General features: G+C 45.1%; 8 protein-coding genes across 8 annotated transcripts; 6 read left to right on the top strand and 2 right to left on the bottom strand.

Annotated features, from left to right (window-relative positions):
* Positions 1-5,644: 5,644 nt before the first annotated feature.
* On the bottom strand, positions 5,645-6,447 carry CLUP02_04648 (oxidoreductase; the record flags this gene model as incomplete). Its single annotated transcript, XM_049283659.1, has 2 exons — positions 5,645-5,723; positions 5,777-6,447. 2 exons carry the CDS (start codon positions 6,445-6,447, stop codon positions 5,645-5,647), a joined length of 750 nt encoding a protein of 249 aa, XP_049140802.1.
* A 559-nt stretch (positions 6,448-7,006) lies between these two features.
* On the top strand, positions 7,007-9,071 carry CLUP02_04649 (lactose permease; the record flags this gene model as incomplete). The annotated part of the gene is made up of 6 exons (XM_049283660.1): positions 7,007-7,106; positions 7,238-7,329; positions 7,388-7,493; positions 7,543-7,904; positions 7,969-8,114; positions 8,174-9,071. The coding sequence occupies 6 exons, from the start codon at positions 7,007-7,009 to the stop codon at positions 9,069-9,071; spliced, it is 1,704 nt and encodes a 567-aa protein (XP_049140803.1).
* Positions 9,072-9,701: 630 nt separating this feature from the next.
* CLUP02_04650 (riboflavin transporter MCH5) lies at positions 9,702-11,268 on the top strand (the record flags this gene model as incomplete). The annotated part of the gene is made up of 4 exons (XM_049283661.1): positions 9,702-9,885; positions 9,966-10,898; positions 10,979-11,026; positions 11,078-11,268. 4 exons carry the CDS (start codon positions 9,702-9,704, stop codon positions 11,266-11,268), a joined length of 1,356 nt encoding a protein of 451 aa, XP_049140804.1.
* Positions 11,269-11,414: 146 nt separating this feature from the next.
* Positions 11,415-12,512, bottom strand: CLUP02_04651 (dimeric dihydrodiol dehydrogenase; the record flags this gene model as incomplete). The annotated part of the gene is made up of 1 exon (XM_049283662.1): positions 11,415-12,512. The coding sequence occupies one exon, from the start codon at positions 12,510-12,512 to the stop codon at positions 11,415-11,417; it is 1,098 nt and encodes a 365-aa protein (XP_049140805.1).
* A 1,165-nt stretch (positions 12,513-13,677) lies between these two features.
* On the top strand, positions 13,678-14,894 carry CLUP02_04652 (metalloproteinase; the record flags this gene model as incomplete). Its single annotated transcript, XM_049283663.1, has 4 exons — positions 13,678-13,933; positions 14,063-14,401; positions 14,500-14,802; positions 14,875-14,894. The coding sequence occupies 4 exons, from the start codon at positions 13,678-13,680 to the stop codon at positions 14,892-14,894; spliced, it is 918 nt and encodes a 305-aa protein (XP_049140806.1).
* A 584-nt stretch (positions 14,895-15,478) lies between these two features.
* Positions 15,479-18,395, top strand: CLUP02_04653 (2OG-Fe(II)oxygenase; the record flags this gene model as incomplete). Its single annotated transcript, XM_049283664.1, has 2 exons — positions 15,479-16,608; positions 17,216-18,395. The coding sequence occupies 2 exons, from the start codon at positions 15,479-15,481 to the stop codon at positions 18,393-18,395; spliced, it is 2,310 nt and encodes a 769-aa protein (XP_049140807.1).
* Positions 18,396-18,938: 543 nt separating this feature from the next.
* Positions 18,939-20,768, top strand: CLUP02_04654 (uncharacterized protein; the record flags this gene model as incomplete). Its single annotated transcript, XM_049283665.1, has 3 exons — positions 18,939-19,048; positions 19,157-19,897; positions 19,982-20,768. The coding sequence occupies 3 exons, from the start codon at positions 18,939-18,941 to the stop codon at positions 20,766-20,768; spliced, it is 1,638 nt and encodes a 545-aa protein (XP_049140808.1).
* A 643-nt stretch (positions 20,769-21,411) lies between these two features.
* On the top strand, positions 21,412-23,581 carry CLUP02_04655 (vegetative cell wall protein gp1; the record flags this gene model as incomplete). The annotated part of the gene is made up of 5 exons (XM_049283666.1): positions 21,412-21,617; positions 21,835-22,231; positions 22,284-22,672; positions 22,742-23,050; positions 23,119-23,581. The coding sequence occupies 5 exons, from the start codon at positions 21,412-21,414 to the stop codon at positions 23,579-23,581; spliced, it is 1,764 nt and encodes a 587-aa protein (XP_049140809.1).
* Between the last annotated feature and the right edge of the window lie 1,194 nt (positions 23,582-24,775).

The raw sequence follows: 24,775 nt of genomic DNA on the forward strand, positions 1-24,775 counted from the left end.
GTTAGTAAATAATAGATCTATTTAGTATTAAGTAGTAAATAACATATTAAAAGCTATTTTTAGTTAGTAAATTAATACGATATAGGTATTTCGAGCTCGCTACTTAACGAATTATTATTTAGTATTTAATATTAAGGGGTTAACTTATTTAAGCTTTTTCCCTTAGTTCTTCTATTTAAGTACTATATTAATACTTTTTAATAAGATAATCCTATTATTAAAAATAAGCGGCTCGTTAGTTAATAGTTACTACTTTAGTTTAGCTAATAGCTTAGCGCGCTTAAGCTCGGTTTTGTTTTTCTAACTAAAAGTCTTATTTAATAATTTAATAATATTATCGGTTTATATATTAATAATACTAAATAATTTACTTTCTCCTATCGAGATTAATAAGTATAGATCGAATGTAAATATTATTATTTAGAGTATTTTTAAATAATATTTATTATATATTACTTATTAATAAGTACTAAATTTTATAAAACCATATAGTAACTATATAACGTATAGAATAGTACCCTTAAGGTATAAATAACGGATCTAAGCTAGTAATTAAATAAAAACTTTATAATAAAGAGGTTAGTTTAATTATATATATATTTAAGTAATATCTCGTAGCTAGATAACGTAGCCTTTTTAAATTAGGGTCGGGGCTAGGGCGAGGATTAGATATTAACTAGTTCTTTAAACTATTAATAATTACGTAAGGATTTCCTTTTTTTTTTTTTTATTATACCCTTATATAACTAAGTAAGACTTTTTAATAAAGTTAAGTCTTAGGTTCTTAATCTCGTTAACGAATCGAGATTTAAATATCTTTATATCCCTATATTTAAAGCTAAGTTAGATAAATTTAATTACCCCTCTTTTTATTAGTTTTAAAAGCTCTTTACTAATAGATTTTATAAAAAGTATTCTTAGGGTAGTAATAATACCCTTATTACGGAGCTTAGTAACTAGCTTAAGATTTACCTCTTTTTTAAATATAAAGTAGGTCGTAGTTATAGAAATATTACTACGGCCGTATTATATTAATATTCTTTTAATTTTCTTATTCTATAATAGAGGGTCGTTATTAATTATAATAACGATTTTATTAAGGACTTTGTTTATAGTGGCATTATTATTAGTTAGCTAGTTAATTATAGGGATTAATAAGTAGTTAACGTACTCTATTATCGTAGCTAGCGGCTCGGGGTCGACCTCTTCTAAGTATTAAGGTTTAATTATAATAGCCTAGAAGCTTATTAAGCCGTGTAGTAATTTTATTACGTAAGTAGTGCCCTTTATTAAAACGAGTTTAAATAGGCCTTTTTATCCCTTACTTTCTTACTAAACTTTAATATCTAATTATAGTAGTAAATTAATAATATAAGAGATATTTAGTTCGTTTTAAATAACTAATACCTTGCTTACTTACTTATTAATATAAAGTCTATAGACTTCCCGTATTACTTTTTTAATTACCTCTATACGTTAAGTAATATTTAGTAACGGTAGAGATTTATTAAAAATATATAAAAAAGTTCTAAAAACGAGGAATATAAGAACGAGGCTATTTAAGTTAATTATATCGTTAACTACCTTAATTACGGCTTAAAATATAGCCTCTATACTTATTAATAAGTACTTATTTTAAATAATATCGTATACCTTTTTAAATACTACGTAGTATCTCTTAGCCTTATTAATATTATTATAAGCTTTAATAAGTACTTTTTTTAATTTTAATAGATATAGATTTAATAAAAAATTTAAACTCTACGGTACTAAAGTTCTTATTAATATTTATAATAATCTAGTTTAGTAAACCGAGGTAAACGTTAATTTAATATAGCTAAAGAGCCTCTTATATATACTTCGTAATTATATCCATAAGGAACTTTACTACTTAGAAAGAAGTAGTAGTATTAATAACGTAAAGTACTAGTTAGTTAGTACCCTTATAATTTATTAAGTATATTACGTTAATTACGACTTTATAATTAAAATTATAATTATTTTATAAGGTAAATTTAAATCGGCTAGGGGTAGTAGCGTTAAGTTAGTATTATTAATAGATCTTTATAAGTTTCTTAAGGGCTACGATCTTTATATTATTATTAAATTATTAAAGTAGTTTTAGGAGACGAGGAACTAAAGGGTAGCTAAAATACTAATATAAGCGGCATAATTCGCCCTTCGTTAAGTAATTAGTAATAGCTTTCTTATTATTAAAAAGTAGAAGCTAAGGGTATCCCTATTTGCGAATAATAGGTATTATAATATCTCCCTTAACTAATAAGTTATTAATATTATTAAAGTGTATTCTTAGTTTATTTATATCCCTTAGGTAGTATAAGAAAGGAGTATTAGTTAGTAAGATATAAAAAATAATATTACTAAATAGGGTATTAATAACCGTAGATCTTAATAACTTTATAAGTTTACTATTACTAAATTAAATACTTATTTTACTAGCTCTAGAGGTATTAAGAATAACTCCGGGTCGTTACCGCTATAATACGAGGAGTTAAGGGTAGCTTATAATTAAGAATTCCGTAGTGCTAATATTAAATATAATACTTTAAAAGTCCCTTAATAAGTACTTCTTATTTAATAAAAAAGAGGTCGCTAGTTTTATAAGCTTAGTTAACTTATTAATAAAGGTAGTATTAGTAAGGCTATGTTCTATTACTTAGGTAGTGAGGATATTTATAAGGGTTTTGTTATTAGTAGTAGTCGTAAGGTATATTATTAAAATCTAAACTTCGTCCTCGTAATTATTTTTATAATTAAAGTCGAGGCTATTAAAGTATTAAATTATAGTATTATTATTGTCGTTATTAATAAGGGCGGTTCCCTTATAAAAGGCGAGGAATTATAAGTATAAGCTCGGTATAAATCTCTTATTTTTTTCTTTACTATTTTTATACTTTTTATATACTTAACGTTACTCTTTTTCTAAGTACTTAGTTAATTAATAGCCGGTTTTATAATAGACGAAATACTTTTTATTAATAGTGCCGCGGCCGCGTTAATTCTATTTATTAAATCGGGTCTCTTTATTAAAGTTATTATAAATATAGTTAGTTTAGTAAGTAGCGGGGACCTTTTTATTATAAGTACTATTTTAGAAATATTACTATTACTTATTACAATTACGCTCTCTCTCTATAGTATTAATCGAAGTACTAAGCTAGTAGTAAATATTAATAAATATAGGTACTAAGTTAAGTATAGTAAGTTTATATTTTAATATACTACTTACGTAATAGAAGAGTTAGTTACTTATATTAAAAATAGATCCCTAAGTAGCTAGTACCTCGTAAAGGATTATAATACGGTTAATTAGTACTTATAGAATTTATTAATTCGACTTACCTAAGTTCTTATAAACTATAGAGTATTAGTAAAGGTTATAGAGCTTAGTAAGGTAGTTTTAATAGCTTATAAATAGCTCGAAGTATTCTTAGGTTTTTTAGTATATTATATTAAAGCTAAGCGGGTTAGAGGTATTACTAAGTTAGTTAAAATAGAAAGTTAATACCCTTTCCTTAAGTATATTTAGGAAAGTACTAAAATAATATTATTTACTAATTCCTACCCGTTAGTATAATACTTTAAAGATCTAAAGCTTTTTATTAAAAATATTATACTTCTCGTTACTATACTTATTTTTATTATTATAAAACTTAGCGAGGTTAATTAATTAGCGGGTATTAAGTATAATATCGTTTTTAGTTTTTATATTAAAATATAATATTTAACGGGGTAGATTTCGTTATTAAGTAATAATAACTTTATTCTCTAGTTCTTCTTCCTCTTTTTCTTAAAGAGGTAGTAAATTAGTTAGTTAATAGCGAGGCTAAGGTCGGAATTTTAATTACTAAGATTAAGCGAGTTAGGGTTATATAGATTCTTTTACTATCTTTTTAATTTATTAAATAAGATTATTAATATTTATTAACTATAGGAATAGTAAGTAGAGGAAGTAAGGATTATAATATAATATATTAAAGTATTTAGTATAGTTATAGTAAGCTACGATCTCTTTAAAAATCTAAGTAGGGAAGTATTAGGTATTAAGGGCACTAGCGATCTTTTTTACTATTTAACTACGATTTTTAATTATTAAATTAATATTATTATTTATAAAAAAGTCTTTTAGTTTTTTAAAAATCGCACTTTTTATTTTTAAGAAGTCCCCTACTTCTTAGCTTTAGAAGTCGGTTTTAAAGTCTTTTTATAGCTCCTCGCCTATTAAGCCGTTTTAATAAGAATATCCTATTATATAAAAAATAAAAGTATTAAGTTTTCTATCGTTTATAAGGGCGGGTATAATATTAAATAAGCCCTATTAAGTTAGGTTAACGTAGTCTTATTAATAAATTAGAATTAGGTATAGTTCCGTAATTTAAGAGTATAAGTAGGCCGGAGGTAATATTAACTAATTATTAAACCCTTTTTACTTATTACTAGGGCTAGTAATTATTATAATATATTTACGAAGTAAGTTATATAGTAGAAGATTACTATAGGATATAATTATTATATTATAATTATAATATAATATTAGTTAAGTTAAAAAGAGTAGTAAGTCGGTCGTAGCGATCGTTTTAATAGTAGTAAGCGGGCTATTATTACTAATTAGAAAATTCTACTCCTTTAATAAAGTATATAAATAGAAGGTTACTAAGGTTAGTAAAATAGTTATAGAAAGGGAAAAAAGGCCTTTTATAACCGTACTTTTAATAATAAATAAAGGATTTTATTAGTTACTAATTAGTAATTCTTTTTAATACTTCTCGTACTTTATTTTACTAATTTAGTCTCGGAGCTTTTATTAGGTTAGAAAGAGGTAGATTTATTAGTAATATAAAATAGATCCTTACTATTACTATTATTAAGATTTTTTTCTTTCTTTAGTATTTTAAAATACTTCGCTATTAATAAGAGATTTATTATTAATATATTTATAATTCTAAAGGTCTTATTATTATTAAGCGCTAATATACTAACGATCGTTAAATTAATTTCTTAGTAATTAATCTCTTCTTACTTATTATTAATTTAAAATAGTGCTTAGTTATAATATATTTAAAATAGATTCCTCTATAAGCGGTTCGATTAAAGAGAAGTTAATAATAATAATAAGGCTAGTAGAGATAATATTAATAGTAAAAGTAAGGTTAATAGTAATAATAAAGTAGTTAATTTTTCCGTAGTAGTAGTCTTAGTAAAAAAGATTATATATAATAAAGCGCGCTCTTAATAACTTACGACTAGTTAATTAGTTATTAGCTAGTAGTAGTAAAAAAGAGCTAAGGTAATATAAACTAAGCTACTTATTATTAGTTAGATAAATAGAACTAAGTTAATAAGTTAAAATAGCTAGCGAAGTAAGTCGAGGCTATCTCTTTTATAGTTATATCCTTACTAACTTATAATAAAAATATATATATAATTTAACTACTAATTAGTATTAGTATATACGTAAGTAGGTTAGACCTTTTAGTTATGACTAGGTTAATAGGTTAGTATAGGTCTATTGCGTATATATAGGAGGGGAAGATCGTGGGCAGAGCCCGCGGTCCCTTAGTAGGTATAAGTAGGTGGAAGGGTCCGTCTGCACGGGCCCAGACTGCCTACTTACTACCCCTACTTAACTACCTAATAGGGCCCCTTTTCTGCCTCGTAATCCAACAATTTCTCTCATGGCTGAGAGATCATAGGTTCCGAGTCTATGAATTTATTAATAATGATGCTCTTTCAGTTTTGTTGAACGTTAACATACCCTCCTAGAAGTCGTAGCATCAGTTGAGAACCAGGGGTAACGGGAACTCCAAACTCTTTCGCCAGAGCCTGCTCAGAGATGTCCGCCTCCCGCTTCAGCCTGTCCTTAGTGTCTGCATCGCTGTAGTCGCTGAACTTTAGCGGGAACGTGCCGGACTGGTCGACAAATGTTGAGTTGGGTCCGATAATGTCTCTGACTCTTGCGTACTGGATCTTCTCCATGCCGCCAACTTCCTTCACCGTATCGGTAAATGCAGTTGCGAAACGCCGCATGGTACCAACCATGACCTTTCCCTTAGACGTCTTCTCGGCTTCGACCAGGCGATCTAAGTCTCGGAAACAGACGGAGGCGGGCTTCTCGATGAGGGTGTACTTGTCGTTCTTGAGCGCCAAGAGGCCATGCTCGACATGGTACGCATCAGCGTTGGTAATGACTACCACATCGACGTCTGGCGAAGAGCAGAGTTCTGCTGCATCAGCCGTTGTCTTGGGCGTTCCTCCCTGCACCTTTCGGGCGCAGTGCTCTAGAGCTTGTTGTGAGATATCGCAGAGGTAGGTGGTTTGGTAGCGATGAGAAAGGAAGTTGAGGTTGGGAATGTGGGCTACCTGAGTGATCTCGCCGCACCCGATGATGCCAACCCTAAGGATGGGCGTTTGCTGCTGGGAGCCCATGTTCTTAGGCGTCGTTCTTGATGTATGGGGAAAGTCGTTGAGGGCCTCTCAATGCAGAATGCACATGAATCTAGATACGAGACCTGGACGATTATCGCCAACTATCTTGTTCCAGATATGCCTGCTCTTGTGATGTTGAGAGGCGTTCGTGATGGCTTTTGTAATCTTGTCAAGCTCCTGTGGGTACAGCTCCAGCAATGTCGTCAGCTTGAGCTGGATCGTTGAGCCCCGAAGATCATTGGACACGTGAAAATGGATTTGAGACCACTTTTGCTTTGGCAGCTTCATCCAATGATGATTCGACATAATTGGAGAAGTCAAGGCATCTGAAGATGAACAGGCTCCGATACTCCCCGAGACAAACTCAGAACAGAACCGTTGCCCGCGGAGTATCGGAGAAACGCCAAAATTGTTAGTGCGAGATCTAAGGTCACCTAGTTCGGTCGAAGACGCGTCCAGACATATTGCACGCCGCGACGGTGCATTCTTCCCCGCACACTTCCCTGGCATCCGACTTCCTGAGAACATCCATCCCGAGTTCCGGTCCCGCGTTTACCCCATGGGGATGGACCGGGGTCATGAAGCCGTGCAGAGCTACCGAGAATCTGGTCTGACCTGGACCCTAGGCGGTGGCTGGAAAATCTGGAGTTGGTTGCATTGTCGATGGCTCTCCTCAGGTAGATAAATAGCATGGTATCTCATTGTGTTTTCGAGTTTAAGTCATCCTTGTCGCTTCAACCGGGAGCCTGAAATTGCTTTACCAACAATCCATCGGCGACAACCTCAACAGTCAAGAGATCGCTCAGGAAATCAACCTTGACAATGGGCGTGTTTTCGAAGAAGACGGGAGCAGAGCTGGCCGCAGGGTCGGCTCTCGCAGCTGTAAATAACCTTCTCTTTGATTATCCTAGGTGAGAAGCTGCTGACACGCGACAACTAGGTTCTACCCGCGAATCCCAAGCCATGGTATTTGACACCTTATCTGCTGAAGTTGAATCTGTTGCTGCTCGTACCTCTGTTCTCTTCTGCGTCTGTCGGTTACGATGGTATGGGTTCTAAATCCTGCTCTGTGGATTGCCAAACTAACGAGACAAGGATCGATGATGAACGGCCTACAAACCCTCCCTCAATGGCGCCAATTCTTTGGAAACCCCGAGGGCGCCATTCTTGGTCTGATGAATGCTGTTTACCCTCTCGGCAAAGTCGTAGCACTCTTCGTCGTAACGTACATCTCAGACAGATACGGTCGGAAGCTCCCTCTCGTTCTGGGCTTGGCAGCCTGCATCGGGTTTGCCATCTTGCAAGGCATGTCCAAGGACCTTCCAAGCTTTGTCGTCGCAAGAGCTTTGCTAGGTTTCTTCACAACTTTCATCAGCCAGCCGAGCCCTATCCTCATCACGGAATTGGCTTACCCTACCCACCGAGGCCGAATCACAGCTTTGTACAACACATTCTTTGTACGTTGGATCTTCGAGAAGGCCCCGATAGTCTTGGAAACTTGCTGACGATCATTTTGCGTAGTACTTTGGCTCCATTTTTGCTGCATGGTGCACCTTCGGAACCTTCAAGATTGCGTCTACGTGGAGCTGGCGAATCCCGTCTCTGCTGCAAGGAGCAGTTCCTGTGATCCAGCTTCTGGGTGTCTACTTCTTGCCTGAGTCCCCTCGGTAAGGCTTTCCAGTATCTTGACTGTACATATTCTAGTCTTACTAACCGCTTACTGTAGCTGGCTGATGCGCCGTGGTCGTAAAGATGAAGCCAGAAAGGTCTTCGCCGACTGTCACGCTGGTGGCAACCTCAATGACCCGCTGGTTGACTTTGAGATGCGCGAAGTCGAACTTACTTTGGGCGAGGAGGCTGAAGCCATGTCTCAATCATCTTGGCTCGAACTCGTGCGAACCCCTGCCAACCGAAAGCGAACACTGATTGCCTGTATTGTCGGCTTCAGCTCTCAATGGAACGGAGTCGCAGTGGTCAGCTACTATTTGAGTCTCGTGCTTAACACTATCGGCATCACTGAAGTCAAGGACCAGACTTTGATCAACGGAATGCTTCAAATCTTCAACTGGATCATTTCGACCTTCCTAGGAGCGCTCATGGTAGACCGCTTGGGTCGACGACCCTTGTTCCTGATCTCCACGGCAGGTATGCTCGCGAGTTACATCGCATGGACCGGGTTGACGTCTCACTTTGTCGCCAGCCGTGACGAAGGAACTGGGAGAGCAGTTGTAGCCTTCATCTTCATCTTTTACTTCTTCTACGACATTGCTTGGACGCCGCTCTTACAAGCCTACCCTGTCGAGATTTTCCCTTACACCCTTCGTGGTCGCGGCTTGTCGGTCACCTACATTACTGCCTTCACTGGTCTGATCATCGGCAATCAGGTCAACCCGATTGCAATGAAGGCGATCGCATGGAAGTACTATATAGTGTTTTGCTGTGTCCTGGGAGTCTTGTTCATTGTGATTTGGTTCCTTTTCCCCGAGACAAAGGGTCACACACTGGAGGAGATCCGCGAAGTCTTCGAGGGCAAGCCCGCAAATGCCAAAGTCGAAGATATCGAGGGCGGTGAGGATGAAGAGACCAAGAAGGATGGCAAGCCTAAGCAGGTTGAGCTAGCATAGAGCGATGGCCTGCTAAGAGGTCTACCTCTCATCATCTCAAGGATGCACGAATTTCGTACAAGTCAAACCAGGAACTATTTGAATAGAGGAATGTGATACAGCCACGATCAAATGCCATTAGTATGCAGTCGGCTTGCTCAAGTTTGCTCTGTTAAGCATTGGGGGAAAAAGTCTCAGTCGAAGATGTTGGCGTATTTGTCGTCCGCAACTCAAGGCTTGGTTGCATGGTTGGTGCCAGCAAACCCACGGGCAAGCTACGAAGACTGAGAAACCAGCGGTTTAAGCAGACGACGCCTAAGAACATTAGTGCGAAAATCATTCCAAACCATTCCGAAGGACCGAGGTTTTGACTGATCAGGTGGGGGTTAAGGACTCACGCATTAGACATGGCCTCTGAAGGAAACGCTGGAGGTAATGCCGAATGAGGCAAAGGTGCCAGCCCATGTTGATCTAGAGCCAGCTTAGTATGCACTCCAACTCCGCCAACTCCGCTGTTGCAAAGCCTTCTCGGATGAGGTCAAGAAACCCGGGACAGACTTCTTCAGCGCCAAGAGCACATTATTTACTGACATAAAGGTAGATGGTATTAGTCTGATGGAATATCATGATGCCGTGAACATTTTCCTCACCATGCCATCCCCAGCGCAAGCACACGAATTCCTCTCCACGAAGCCAGAGTTCTCGGGGCAACCATCCCTAAACAGCCATGTGACCCAACAAGAACCGCACCGGCACCATGCTGTGGACGTCGAATGTCGGAAGTCGGCGTGGGTCTGTGTGCTCGGGTCATTCCTATTTCTGATGCCTTCTTTCGGTGAGCATTCCCGAATCCCGGAACACCATCCATATCCATTAAAAACGGGAAAGACCTGGCACTAATGCCTAATTTCATAGGGTTCATGCAATCTTCCGGAGCAGTCCAGTCATTTCTCTTAGAGAACCAACTGATAGATTATTCTGCCCGTGATGTTGGCTGGATTACAGGAGTCTACAGCTTTCTCACGATGCTTCTCGGTATCCAGGCAGGACCGCTGATCGACGTTTACGGCCCAAAATTTCTTGGACCACTCGCGACAGGACTACTCGTTCTGATGTTCTTTGTCCTCGCCGAATGCGCAAAGATTTGGCAGTTCATCCTCTGCCTAGGTGTTCTGGGAGGCATTGGTAATGCTATTGCTACAACTGTAGGCATTGCTGTAATTGGGAAACTCTTCAATCGTCGTAAGGGGCTAGCACTCGGTATCGCTCTGTCTGGCTCTTCTACCGGTGGGATGATTTTCCCATTGGTTCTAAGGCAGATATTCCCTCTATGGGGGTGGGCATGGTCTATGAGAGCAGTGGGATTCCTGACTGTCCTTATACTGAGCTCAGGCATTGCCTGCCTCCTTCCTTTCGAGAGGTTGCATGCTATGATAGCTTCCGATAGAGTGTCTACCCAAAGGAGTAGGAAAAGGGCTGTTATGGGCTTTTCTGCCTTCCATTCATTACCTTTCTCGCTCATCTGCGGCGCCATAGCGCTTCTCGAGTTCGTCATCTTTGGTGCAACTGCAATTCTTCCAACCTTGGTGGCTTTATCGGGACTTCCTATAGAGCATGGATTCAACATGCTAGCTATCCTGAACGGCGTTTCGTCTCTTGGGCGTATTCTTCCTGGCTTGGTAGGTGATCGCCTGGGACATTACAACATCCTCCTGGTCATGATTGTTTTCACGATCATCTGCACCGCTGCAACGCTTACTGCGTTTGGGTCGACTCGAATCGAAGCCTTGTATGCTTTCTCGGCTTTATGGGGGTTTGGCACCGGATCATTCTTGTCACTTGCGCCTGGTAAGTTGATCCACTTCGAGTTGATAACTTGTTGCCTACGTTGCTGTATCCTATCGCTAACTGACCTTGTGGGGTGCTAGCCTGTGTGGCGAAGACTTGTGAGCTGAAAGACTATGGAAGATACTATGGTACGTTACTACCAAGTTTTACCACAGCTCTTGGTTTGCTGACCAGCCTAGGGACAATGAACTTTGTCATAAGCTTCTCGCTTCTCTTAACAGTGCCAATCGGCGGTCAAATGCTGCAGTCTCTTGGGCCGACTGCCTTATCGGGACTTTATCTTGCTGTCGTATTTGCCGGAGGCTTATTAGTCTATGCAGGCCGGTTCGTGCTAGTAGGTTCTTGGACTAACTTCAGAGAAAGGATGTAGACGAGAGACGAATCCCGGAGTCATTATTGAGGTTCGCCGTCAAAGCTCTTACTGGTAACTGCGTAATGATGACAAACTTGGAAGACTTTGTGCATTTCAAAGATGGTTCTTGTGATATCCACTACTTTCATTTCACTCGAAGTCCTTTACTGATCATCTTGAGGGAACTTGGCGCCGCCCTGTCTCCTAATCTCATCCAAAATCTCCATGACACGGACAGTTTCTGCCCAGGGCATGATCTCGCTTTCTGTGCGACCAGCAGCAATATCCAGCGCCACCGCGTCCGCTTCCCAATAGAAGCCTTTACCTGGTCGCTCGAAGTCAAACTTCTTTGACTTCAGACCTTCCGTCGCAGAGTCGGCCCACCCCTCGCCAGAAGCCTTGGAAGAGTACACTGTGAAAGAGCCGGGAACTGAAGTCGCGATGCCCTCGACAATGACGTATCCGTTGCTTCCCTCAATTCTGCAGAATCCTGGTGGTGTCTTGACCTGCGTCGAAGCTGTCAGGATACCTTGCTTGCCACTGGGGTAGAGAAGAAGAGCCGATGTTGCAATATCGATATCGTCTGAGAGGGTTTGTGTCGCCGAGATTTTGGGCTTTTCAGCTTTATCTCCAACGCCGGGGTCCAGTCCCAGAATCGTAAAGGTCAAGCTGTACACGCCAATGTCGAGAAGACTTCCTGCACCTAGCGCCGGATTCTTCAGGCGCGAGTCCGGACCCAGAGATGCGAGGTTCATGTTCATGGCAAAGTCGCAGAAGACCCGGTGAATATCGCCAATCAGCTTTTCCGAGTGCAAGACGTTCAGGAGAGATCTTGTGAGGGGGAAGAAACGCGTCCACATTGCCTCCATGACGAAAACACCCTTCCTCTTCGCGGCCTCAAACACCTCCCGCGCCTCCTTGGCTGTGATGGTGAAGGCCTTTTCGCATAGTACATGCTTGCCCGCGTTGATGGCGTCGAGGCAGTTTTGCTTATGGAATGCGTGTGGTGTGCCGATATAGATGACGTCGACGTTAGGATCGTTGAAGACCTCAGCATAGCTACCATAAACTGTGGGTGTTTTTCCTGGGAGATGCTTCTCGACAAACGCCTTGCCCTTCTCAAGTGATGATGATCCGATGGACTGAACAATGTGCTTGGCCCTCGCGTTCGAGCGTTCAAGTACGAGATCCTCGACGAACCATGAGGAGATCAGGCCGGTGGCGATGATGCCCCAGCGAAGGGTCGGGATCTCGGCAGACATTTTGGAGTCGGAGATGGTGTGTTCAAGAGTGAAAGTTGCTGGTAAGGCTTACATGGAGCACAGGAGAGAACAGCAGTCAAGGGGTCAGTCGATGTATTTATGAGATCTGGAGGCTGATAAATCACTCATGGCAATGATGCGGAATCGCGGGCCGCACCAGCCATGAAGAATCAGATGCGTTATCATCCGCCCTAGGGATGTGGTAACCAGTGAGCAAGCCATTCTGCCAATCCTGCACTAAGACTCACTGAAGAAGCCACAATCTCGACTCCACTAATTGTCACGATGTTGATGCAGTGGGGGAAGTGGAGAATTGAACGAACAAGTTGGCCGACACTCCCCGGCTGACACAAGCTGTTGGGTAGGTTTATCTCCGCGTTCCGGCCGGTTCACCTCGGGGCCCATGCACAAAGAGCGCTGTCAAGAGGCCGCTGCTTTTGTAACTACTTCGGTGGGGAGAGTGACGTTGCGAGTTGACGGGCATTCGTTCACCTGGTCATCTGCAAGTATAGGCGTAGAGGCTCATTAAGTCGGTCATTTCGGCTCTATACTAATCTAGCTCAGAGTATGCTAGGCTTTTGACAAGAGGGTTGAGTGTTCAACATACTTGCGTTGACACAGTCGTGAATACGAGTAAAAGGAACCCATCGACCGGCTTTTGATCCTCGCCGCCGTCTCCGTACAGCCTCACAATTTGCTCCGTCGGGCCAATTGAAACGGGACTCGGCACACAGCCCAGAATATCAAGTCTGATGATTCATGTCACTTTGAGTCTGGAGATGTCAAGTTCTCTGCGCACGCTCTGTCATGGGAACGTGAAGCTTTGTGTTCTGTTCTGCCATGGCCCACCTCAAGGGCCGATGTTACCTTGAGAATGCCGGCAAAACCTCCTGCCATTTTCGACATTTCAATCCTGGTCGAATACGAGTTTTGGCTGCCAAGTCAGAGCATTTATATCTTGTCTATCCCGGCAATGCATATCAATACGGGCTTCTAGCCAAGATTGATTAAGGGGATTTGCAGAGATGCATATGCTTTTGGGCCCTTGGGCTCTTGGGCTCAGAGTTATCTCATATCAAATGACAGCTTAAGAAGACCATAGCATCACATGTGGTGACGATTCCTGTTAACCTCGCTTCCATCTTGAGCCGCTGCAGTTCTCGAGATGTTGTGGCGAAAGGTCCTTGCATTCGCACCTTTGGCGGCCATCGGCAGCGGTCATCTCAACGCTCACGGTATCCGTTACTCCAAGCGGGACTCAACACTGGAGGTAACCCTCACACCTGTGGTATCCGACTCCGGCGCCGAGGTTTCCGCCACCTTCAAGAACACCGGCAGCTTAGATCTCAACCTGCTCAAGGTCGGCACCATCTTGGACGACAAGCTTCCTGTCCAGCGTGTGTCCATCGTTGACGAGTCAGGTCAGTAGCGCCACGGCGACGAAATGCCCGTAGCTCACGCGCCAGCAGGGAACGCAGTCTCTTTTAGGGGCATTGAGCCGAGCATTCAGTACGATGCGCTGAAGGCAATTCATTTTGAGTCGCTTCCAGCTGGGGGTTCAGTGACGGTCTCCATCGACGCAGCAAAGGTTCATCAGTTTACGCAATCTGGCACCTACTCTATCACCGCTGAAGGCATAATCCCGATTGCTCTTGCGCCGTCTACAGACTTCTCTCAACCTGCCGTGGCTTTCAAGTCGAACACCATCCAAGTTGACGTTGACGCAGACGTTGCCGCAAAGTCATTGGTAACTGCGGCGCTGATAGAGCGCACCAACCTACAGCCAGGATGTAATGCGACAACGTTGGACACCAGCACCAAAGCCCTGGCCAACTGTCAGGCCCTCGCCCTCGCTGCCGCAGCGATGCAGGTGACCCGTCCTCTCAGCGGTTTGTCGAGTATTTCGGCACGAACTCATCAGAAACCCGCAATATTGTCGTCACTCGGCTTCGTAACGTCGCGCAGGAGTGTAGCTTAACTACTTCAGGAGTGTCTCGGTACTTCTGTTACGATTACTACGGCGTTTGCGAGCTCGACGGCCCTCTCAATGCTTACACTGCCTGGGACGTTAACACAATGGTTATGTGCCCGCTCTTCTTTGGCCTGCCGCCACTCCCTGTAGGATGCCACCGACAGTGTCAAGCTACGACTACGATCCACGAAACCACGCACTGCGAGGCAGTTTATGCTCCTCACACAGATGACTACGCTTACGCTTACAACGCCAGCGTCGCATTACCCCCGGAACGGGCTCTGCAGAATGCTGATAATTATTCCCTTTACGCCAATGGTTTGCTCCCTTACGTCCTTTTTCTTGCTTGTGATACGAAACGATGAGGACTAATCTTTGGTCCTTAACTAGCTGTTTACATGGGCTGCTAAAACGTAGGTAGACCTGGAGAATGATACTGAGTAAGATGAACCATCGAACGCTCTCTATTCTCCACGTCAGAGACAAGCTTGTCTACAGGTCTTTTAGAAGGAGTCGAGAAGGACCTCATACAATTTTCCCAAACCATGATGTGAGGCATGTTGACCGAATGAATAAGATGATCAATCAACCATCTCGACTTGAGGAAGCAACGCAAACTTACATGAACGTGGCCGAACTCGGGCCGGCATGCTTCGAGCTCATGGCGAATTTCGCTCCTTAGGTAGACATATGAATAACCGACCTATTCCCAATAACATCGGGCTGCCACGTGCTCCCATTCAGGTTTAAGGATTTGGAACTGGAGCTTGTCGGCCACCTCCGACGATAATCACCAGCAACATCATCTCAAGCCAATGACACAAAGCCCAGTTCCCCCGCCTCTGTGTCTACCATTTCCTTATCGCCTGTATCGCCCCGCATACTTCAGCTGTTAAATTGCCTGAATTATCCTCTTGATCTTATAAAACCATCTCTTGACTCGACGTAGCCGTTTCCCAGCGCCAACAAGTCTTCAATGATTAATTAGCCCACAATGGGCGTTGTAAATCTTGCATCTGATCCGGGGACGACCCTCCTGCGTTTCGCCTCCGGGAACGGACCGGTAACCCGCCGCATCCTTCGGACTCCGCTCCGCGATGCCCTTCCTACAGAGATCCCAGTCATCGATATCTCGCTCGCATTTAGCCCTGAACTTAAGGACCGGAAGACTGTAGCTCAGCAGATTCGCAACGCTGCCACGACATCCGGCTTCTTCTACCTGATCAACCATGGCATCGCGTCTTCAGTCACTGATTCAGCCCATACGGCCTGCCTAGAGTACTTCCGCCAGGATGAAGAGACAAAGATGCGCTCATGGGTTGGGAAGAGTCGCTACTTCAACGGCTACAAACCGCCTGGATCTCAGCGAATCAACAAGTCAGAGAGCGTCGATGTCCGCGAGTCATTTAGCTGGACGTACGACCCTCGCCACGACCCTGATGTGGTCGACGTCAATGCTATTCCTGCGGAGGCGAGAAAGCTTTTGCGGATTGAGGACTTCCACTGGGATGGCACGGCCAATCAGCCGCACTTCAAAGAAGCCATCATTCTATATTGGCAATCCTGTTTGAAACTCGCTCGCGTCCTGGTTCGCTCCTTTGCGCTATCGCTTGATCTACCTGAGGATCACTTTGATGCCAAATTCGCGTACCCTGATGCTGCGCTGGCGCTGAACTACTACCCACCTCTCAGTTTCTCGGCCACCGTGGATTCAGACTTCAACAAGACAGTTTCCATAGGATCGCACACAGACTTTCAGCTTTTCACCATTCTATGGCAAGACTCGGTTGGGGGCTTGCAGGTACTAAACCGCCAGGGGCAATGGATCAGGGCCGCACCTATCCCTGGGACGTTTGTCGTCAACATTGCCGACTACCTGCAGCGCATCACAAATGATCTCTACGTCAGCACAGTACATCGAGCCCAGAACTTGAGTGGAGAAGAGCGAATCAGTATGCCCTTCTTCTTTGGCTTCGGCCTGCATGAAAGCTGCGGCGTGATCGACACCTGCGTCAAGGAAGGGGAGAAGCCAAAGTACGAAGAGATCGGCTGTGAAGCTTGGGTCCAACGAAGAGCTCGGGCGATGCACCAGGTTGACTCTGATGACGAAAACGACTGTGCGCAGTGAGCAAACAAGGCAACAACGGGGTTTCAAATCGCCGTTTGCTTCAACATTACTTCCGTTTGCTTCTCCCAATTTTAATTAATAACCGGGGTGTATTGAGGTTGGAGGTTTGGAACCACTGTGTGGCTAAGCTTTTGGTGTTACCTAGACCAAGGCAAACAAAATTCCAAAGATAAAGGCACTGGAAACCCCTTGGTTAGCCGAATCAATTCTGCATTGTAACACATTCATCTACGACATTTCTGTGAATTGGCCAGAGCTATGGACCGGGCCAAAGTTTCGGTTCCCAGAGAACAAGTGACAGAGCATTCGGCGGAACATCATTCGCCAGGCAATAGTAACAACACAACGATGAGACCCCCCATGGACAGCTCGCGATCATCACAAAATGAGCCAACGAAATTGATTGAGGTAGATCGCTTGAAGTCTGTTCTGCAAAAGTGCATCAGGTCTGCACATCGACTCCGGCGGCGAAAGCCATCACTCCTCAAAGGGCTTCTACTCTTGGGAGTGGCAGCAACTATCGCATGTTCTATTCTCATGTAGGTTCTCTTTGCTAACTCATCATCTTTCAACCCGACGTGGAGGGAACTCATTCTTCTGCAGCACTTTGTTGTATGTCTTCGTATTTGTTCTACAGCCTCAAGCTTTGAGTGACGCGGCTTCCCAAAACTTCATCTCCAACAACCCGATCACAACGAATGGCCAGCCAGTTGATGGTCTCTCAAGATGGCTGGAGGACTTTTCTCGCTCAGTCATCCCCATCATGTGTCATTCTCACAATGATTACTGGAGGCCGTACCCTCTTTACTCGGCCCTCGCAGCAGGCTGTACCGGCGTGGAAGCGGACATCTGGCTGAGCGACGATGGTTCCGAGTTGCTTATTGGCCATGACAGACATGAACTGTCCTCCAAGAAAACTTTGCGGTCCATGTACCTTGATCCTTTAATGAAGATTCTCGATACCATGAATCCTCCAGAGCAGTGGTCGAACTTCAGCCGAACAGATCGGCCGCAGGGTGCTTTCCGAAGTCAACCGAACATCACGATAGTCTTGCTGCTGGACGTCAAGAGTGATCCGTATAAGACGTGGCCAGTGGTAATGGAGCAGCTTGGATCCCTGCGGGAAAAGCTCTTCCTGACACGCTACGAGGTAATACATACCGAGCCGGGCTTCAGACTCAGGCAAGATATATGGCCGGGTCCTGTCACCGTCGTGGGTACGGGCAATCTTATGGAAGATCGCATGATAAACCACTGGCCAACGAATGAGCTCTATCATCAGTATCACGACACATTCCTCGACGCGCCGTTGGACCAACTTCCCAAGGATAATTGGCGCCAGTATAATGAGTATGGCTACTTTACCTCTCAGCTGTGGCATGAGGAAGACACCTATTACACATCCGTATCATTTCAACAAAGTATCGGATCAGTCCGCACCGGCTTCAGTAATGAGCAACTTGCAAAGCTACGGAAGCAGATCAGTACTGCAAAGTGGTCAGGCCTCAAATCTCGGTATTGGGACCTGCCAAGCTGGCCAATCTCTTACCGCGATTACGTCTGGGAAGTGTTGACAAGAGAGGGAGTCGACATGTTGAACGTCGATGATTTACAGAGCGCAGCGAGAAGAGGTTGGACAAAGGGCTACGTGCAAAGCGTGATATGGGTGGCCTTGACTTCGTCTGCAATCTTTCTCACTGGTATTACGATGACATGGTTCGGGTTCCGGGCTATCAAAAAGAATATGAAGGGTCTTCAATGTCAGGGGATCGTGTTGGCATAGGTAGGCTAGAAAGGCACATCAGCGGACAGTATTAGACTCATGAACGCACATCTGTTTCTCCATTCTTCACTAGAGTAATGCAACTATTGGGAATACCGGATCACCCGGATCACATATCGAAAATTCACTAGTCAAGCAATTCCATCTTGTGTATCAAGAATGATGCTTATCACGCCACGAGGACGTCAGGTTCAGGCACCACGCATACCAACACTTGGGAACCCATGTCTACCGAGCGGCGCGTACCTCCGCGGATGTGGTCCATGCGACTTATTCATCGACTTCGAGATGCACCACAGAATAGATCTACAAGTGGCCCAATTTTCTGCCTTCCAGCCTGTTTTAGTCTTCCGTCATTGGCGAAGAACCTGTATCTGGTTTATGATTCGCACTACATAGCGCGAGATCAGGTTCTGTGAAACAACACCCCAGGGATATGCCACGGGGCTTAGAGTTTGTAACAACGTAAGTTAAGTAGGCTCGCACAGAACAGACTATCCTTATTGGCGTTTGTCGAACAGAGTTTCGGCTTTAACCTCCTCCATGGACTACGAAGCCCTCGAATTCGGCATTTTCGACCACGGGCCTTTGAGCATCAATGTAACGCACGAGTCAAGTGTTCCTTTTGACTTCGGAGAGGAGTTGAGGGGAAGGTCAGGCCCAGCTAAACAGGAACATATATGTTCATGTGTCCCACGTGGCGGGTGCACGTAGCTTCTGCCCAGGGGATACAGCCTGACCGCCGGCCTTCTTCTTTGGAGAAGCAAGACTGTCATGTCAGCCGCGGCACAACGGGGGACGCTGGCACCACTTCCGGACTATCACCGCCGTGGACTAATCGTACTCACTATCTTCTCGTTCCTCTCAGCCATAGCCACAACGGGACTCTGGCTCTTCATCACATACAAGTTACTGGCATACCGGAAAACTCGCCCGGCCCCCAGGCAACGAAGTACACGACCACAAGATGCCGATGTTACCGATCTACCGGACCTCTCTCTAGGGCTAGATGCTCCTTGCCCGGGCAGTAGCGGATTTGCCCGGATTGAGGAGCTCGATAGACTAGCAACGTCACAGGAGCAAGCGGTAGAGGCTGCTAGTGCTCCCGGGAATCGAGAAGAGCAAGAGGTCGAGGAAGCTCGTAATCCTTTCCCCATTCTCATTTATAACCTCCTGCTAGCAGATATGATGGAGGCTGTTGCCTACGCACTCAGTATATCCTGGGTCTCAGCTGACGGCATCTTTGCACCTTCATCAGTCTGCTGGGCTCAGGGCTGGCTGGGGTCGACCAGTAACTTGGCAGCAAGCCTATTCCTGGCGGTTATTTCGATTAACACCTTTTTGACAGTAGGCTTGGGTTATAAGCCACCACCGTGGACCATCTATACTTCGATAGGGTTCCTCTGGATATTCGACTTTAGTATCAACGGAGCAGGCGTAATATTTTCGGAGATCCACCCAGCAGTTCCTCAGGAGTCTTTCTTCATGAGGGCCAATGTCTGGTAAATAAGATCTAGCACTCCCTTGCTTTGATCATAGCAGCTCCGGCTCCCAAGAGTTCTCACACTAATTCAACATCGGTACAGGTGTTGGATTTCTACATCGTATGAATCGTGGCGGTTTTGGGCTCATTATTTCTGGGTCATCGTCTCCATCGCCCTCACACTGAGCCTCTATTCCTTCGTCTTCTTTACTCTATGGCGTCAAAAACGAAGTTGTCGTCACCTGCCGGAAAAGAGAGCGTCACAAAGCGAAGCTTCCGAATCAGGGTTCGAACCCGGTCATAGCCCGGAAGTTCGACGGCCCTCAGGCTACCACCCAGCCTTTCTTGCGTACCCTTTCGTATACGTCGCTTGCAGCACGCCTTTAATCATCGGCCGCATTACTTCTCTACTGGGCATTGACCTTGGAATATTATACTTTGCTTTCGCGGGGTCCATCTTGGCCGCAAACGGGCTCTTCAACTCAATACTATGGATAACAACCATTGTGTTTAGCGAGCCACAAGACGCACATAATACGGGCTTGGACCAGTTCGCCTTTGTCAGAACACCAATACGAGATTATGGACACACTGTAATCATCAGTGGTCCTGTTAGTAGAAGAGTGCCTGAGCCAAGTATTGTTCCCAGCGGCGGTCGCAAGGAATGGTGGTGGTGGAAACACGGCGGGCAGAGAGGCTGGGGAAGATCGTACGCCAACATGCACGAGACGCCTAGAGTGAGCGCGGTTGAAGTGCACGATCATACATTACCAGTCATTGTGGAAGGTCCGTATATTCAGATGGACATCGTCACAGCCGTTACCGTTGAGCACGCGGAGATCCAACCGATACCCCCGGGGAGGCCTCAAGAGACCTGCCCACCAAAATAGCTTTTGGTTTTTACATATCCTGCCTAGGTTAATGAGGAAAGTTGAGAATGTCTTGAAAGTAACGCAAACCAATAAATACGAGGTCCCGAAATTAGAGTCAAATTCTGTTAAAGGGACTGGAACTTGGTGCACAATCACAGAGACTAGAATACAGGATGTTTAGTTATTCAACCGGAATAATACTCGAGACTGATAACCCTCTCCTATGGTATTTCTAGTTCTTGATGGCCATCTAAAGCTACACAACAAGCAACAAAAAATCAATAAAACAAAAAAATTCACAACCTCATCTCATGAGACGCCAAGCTCCTTGGAAAGCGGAAACTGCCTTCGGTATCACCAAATGATCTATAGACCATCCGCCACAGTGAATGAACCCCAACTCAAAGCAGCGAGAGAGCTAGCCAAAAGCAACGAAAATCCCCATTAATTTAGTCGGGTGGACCCTGGTATCGGTTTCGCTTTTCCTCACCTTCATAACTCCGCTACTCCCCGCGCTTCTCATTTGGGAATCGTCACCCATTTCCATCAAGCCAACAATCACGTCCAAAACGAATCATTGTCGAATTTGGTATCTGGGTAGATCTCTCACCCGTATCAGTATATCTACAACCCCACAGAAGGCCTTGTGGAACATCCCACAATGTCCGATGCAGGCAATGAGGCGCCTGAAACGTCCAACAAGCGGCGCCGGACCTCGGGCATGTACCAGAGACGGCGTGCTGTTGCGGCGTGTGGGCCCTGTCGGGTCCGTAAAACGAAATGTGACAATGTCCGGCCAGCATGCGGCTTTTGCCAGCGAAACGGCGGACAATGTACATACCCCGACACCTCGAATGACTTCTCAACGTGAGTGCTCTCTTCGTGCCTGTAGGAAATGCTCCAGACCGGCTCGGTCTTACTTAGAGTACAGATTCGATCCCGCGAGCTTGGCAATCTTGGACCGCCTCAATCATGTTGTTTCTCTTCTTGAGACTCGTCCGGAACTACCAGCCGCGCAAGCAGTTTGCGCTCCCCCCATTCCCTCAACACTATCGCCAACATCGATCCATGGGCCTCAAACTAGTACAAGCGTCACTATTGACGAGAATCTAAGTCATCCTTCTGATGATCTACCCGAGGACGAAGTCATGATCCGCCTCGACATCCCAGACTCTGCCGCTGCTAGGTCTAATTGCGAGGCCATTCTGCGATGGCCAATCTTTAGGGGATATGCGCCCGAGACGGAGTCTTTTATTTTGGAGTTAGAGGATGGTGATGCAGAGTCTTCACATCGATCTCAACCTGTCAGAAGTCGGAACCTAGGGCGGGGAGTTCAGGAAGACGACTTTACGGCGTTGTCCAAAAAGTTCTTGGCATACGTGCATGTGAAGAATCCAGTTCTTGACGTGACCGACTTCAAAGCGTACGTCAAGGATACAGTAGAGAACGGTCCCCGATGGGACGGACCGTCGTGTCTAGTCGTGAGTCCTCGGCCTGTTCAAGATTCTCACGACCGTTACCATGCTGATGAAGCTTCCCATTGAGCTGATTGCACGTGCACTCGCCTGCCTTGCAAGCCCATTTCAATCCGAGATCAACTTCAACAGTACGCCCGAATCGATGCGCTCGTCAGTATTGACCACGACGGATCCAGATACAGCCCAGGCCTACTATCTCGCAGCCAAGAAGCGGCTGGGACTGCTTGAGCCCTCCTTACTTCAGATTCAATGCCTGTTCTTCTGTGCAGTGTTCGAGATGTACTCACTTCGTCCACTTCAGGGCTGGTTCTACTTCAATCAAGCCAGCGTTCAATTCAAGAACCTATACTGGCGGAGGGCCCAAAGGCGGAATTGGCAAAGTATCTCTCAGAAGACACGGCGCCTTGAGCAACGCCTTTACTGGTCATGCATGAAGTCGGAATGGTAAGTCCAGCAGGAACCTTCTCCTCAAGATGGAAGGAGAACCTATGGCAGCTGACTGTCGACACTCAGCGAGCTCAGATGTGAGATACCATTGCCACCAAGTGGCATCACTGGCCTAGGATATCCAGACTTATTCCCCTCGCCTCCGTCTGAAGTCGCATCTCCTGCAGCTCAGCCAAGCGTGTTGGATATCTTGGAAGATGATATTCAGCCAGAGGAGGAAAAGAGTTGGTTCTATTACCTGGCTGAGATATCGTCGAGAAGGATGATCAATCGTGCTATATCAATATTTGGTTACAATGGAGAGCAGGCATGGACCCGAGACATAGCCAAAGTGCTCGAGAAGAGTGAGGAATTTGACGAGCACATCAACCTCTGGTAAAAATCTCCATATCGCCCGGCGCGGATTCGTGTTTGGTCCGAAACGTTCGCTAATGCATGCTCAGGTGCTTGCACATACCCTCTCAGATACATTGGCAAAATCGAGAGCCATCAAACAACGAGCTGGTACACTTTATCCAAAACCGAGCCACGAGCTGCCGCGAATGGATCCATCGGCCTTTCTTGTACTATGTGGTTCACCAACCGGCGGATGACCCTTGGATACCCCGCGTCATGCCATTAGCAGAGAAGTGCCTCGAGCTCTCACTCGAGCTGCTGCTTGACGCTAACCCTCACCACCGCCATCACGGAACATGGTTCATGGCCAGAGCGGCAATGACCCGTGCTCTCTTACTTCTGGCCGCAGTCAAGAGCAACAGGTTCTCCCGGCTGCCCGAGCGATGGAAACAGGGAGTCGACACGGCCACATGGGCTCTGCAGCGGTGGTATGGCGAAGCTCCGGATTTGCGTAAGGCTGCGTCTGTGCTTGAGGACCTCGTCGGTCAAGTTGTCGGGCCTGGAGTCTGAAAGGGTCTGTGGGGAGCAGCGAATGGAGCGGTCCGACGCCAGTACTTGTCAAGTGTCGCAATGGGTTGTCAGTCAATTAAGCGTTCTTTGGGCTCTTCTCAAACCCAACTCGACCTAGTTCTCGGACATGTGAAGGAAGGGTCTGCAGGTCCTTGGCGTTCTCGCCCTTGGTAGGCGGAGAAGTAAAGGCGAATAGGCGAGCAAAGAGCAGAATAGGCCCTGAGCCCTTTTGCTTACTTTCGTTACTTCCGAGAAACACTCGAGCGCTTTGACATTCGCACCGGTCCGGAGGACTGTCTGTTTTACGAGCAATGCGCCTTGAATCACTTTGCTGGGCAGTCGTCCGTAGAGCTGTACCCGTAACCTTACTTCTCCTCTTTTTCAATCTGAGTTGTAATTCTTAGTGAAAGGCGGGGCAACTGAAATGATCTTTGAAGTTGTATTGACAGGTTGGCTCTTAGTGATCGCGGCTTTTGTCGGCTGATTGTTAGTGGTGTTGGAGGTCAAGGCGTCCTTCTTTGGACCAGAATCTCTCTGCAAAGACGACTCAAAGCCGAAAGATTAACGACCTGAACTTTCACCAAGCTGCAGCTAATGCTCAGCTGTCTTTGGAGAAACATACATCAAGTACATGTATTGTCAAAGAGCTCGGCGTGGGGGCTTCCTGTGGCTGATGAACACTCCAAAAGTAGTTTTCTCTTCCATTGTTCTCTTCAGGACACTTCCCGGAACAAAAATGGCAGAATGCAGCGTTAGCTTGAGGCCCCTTGACGCCATCATCCAGTCAGGTCCTGCATTTGCGCTTCCTCCTGTGTTCTCCTAGTGTCTTAGTCTGCAGGGCGCATGCCACTTCCTCCCCCCTCCACCATGTGATTATCTGAGACCCTTGAGCGAGCTCTCGCCCTCCATCAGTTAGCCCCAGGGGGCCACGTGTGGCTGGTGCTTACCAGCGTCATCCATGCAAGCCTTTTTCGATTTGGATCTCGTTCCCCGGGGCCTCCCTCGCACTGCTCCGGTTACATCCCGCTATCGCGCATCGTTTAAACTTCTTCGCTTGGCACAGGCCGACCAGCTGTCAGCCTAGCTTCGTTTCGTCTACGTCTTGTCCGGCGTCTGTCCCCTTGGCCAGCTCACTTTCGTCTCTAGACTCTACCGAAGATGTGGATCTTACCATTTCACCGTCGGCCGTTGCAT

Source organism: Colletotrichum lupini, chromosome 2 (assembly GCF_023278565.1).
Source record: "Colletotrichum lupini chromosome 2, complete sequence".
Classification (NCBI taxonomy): domain Eukaryota; kingdom Fungi; phylum Ascomycota; class Sordariomycetes; order Glomerellales; family Glomerellaceae; genus Colletotrichum; species Colletotrichum lupini.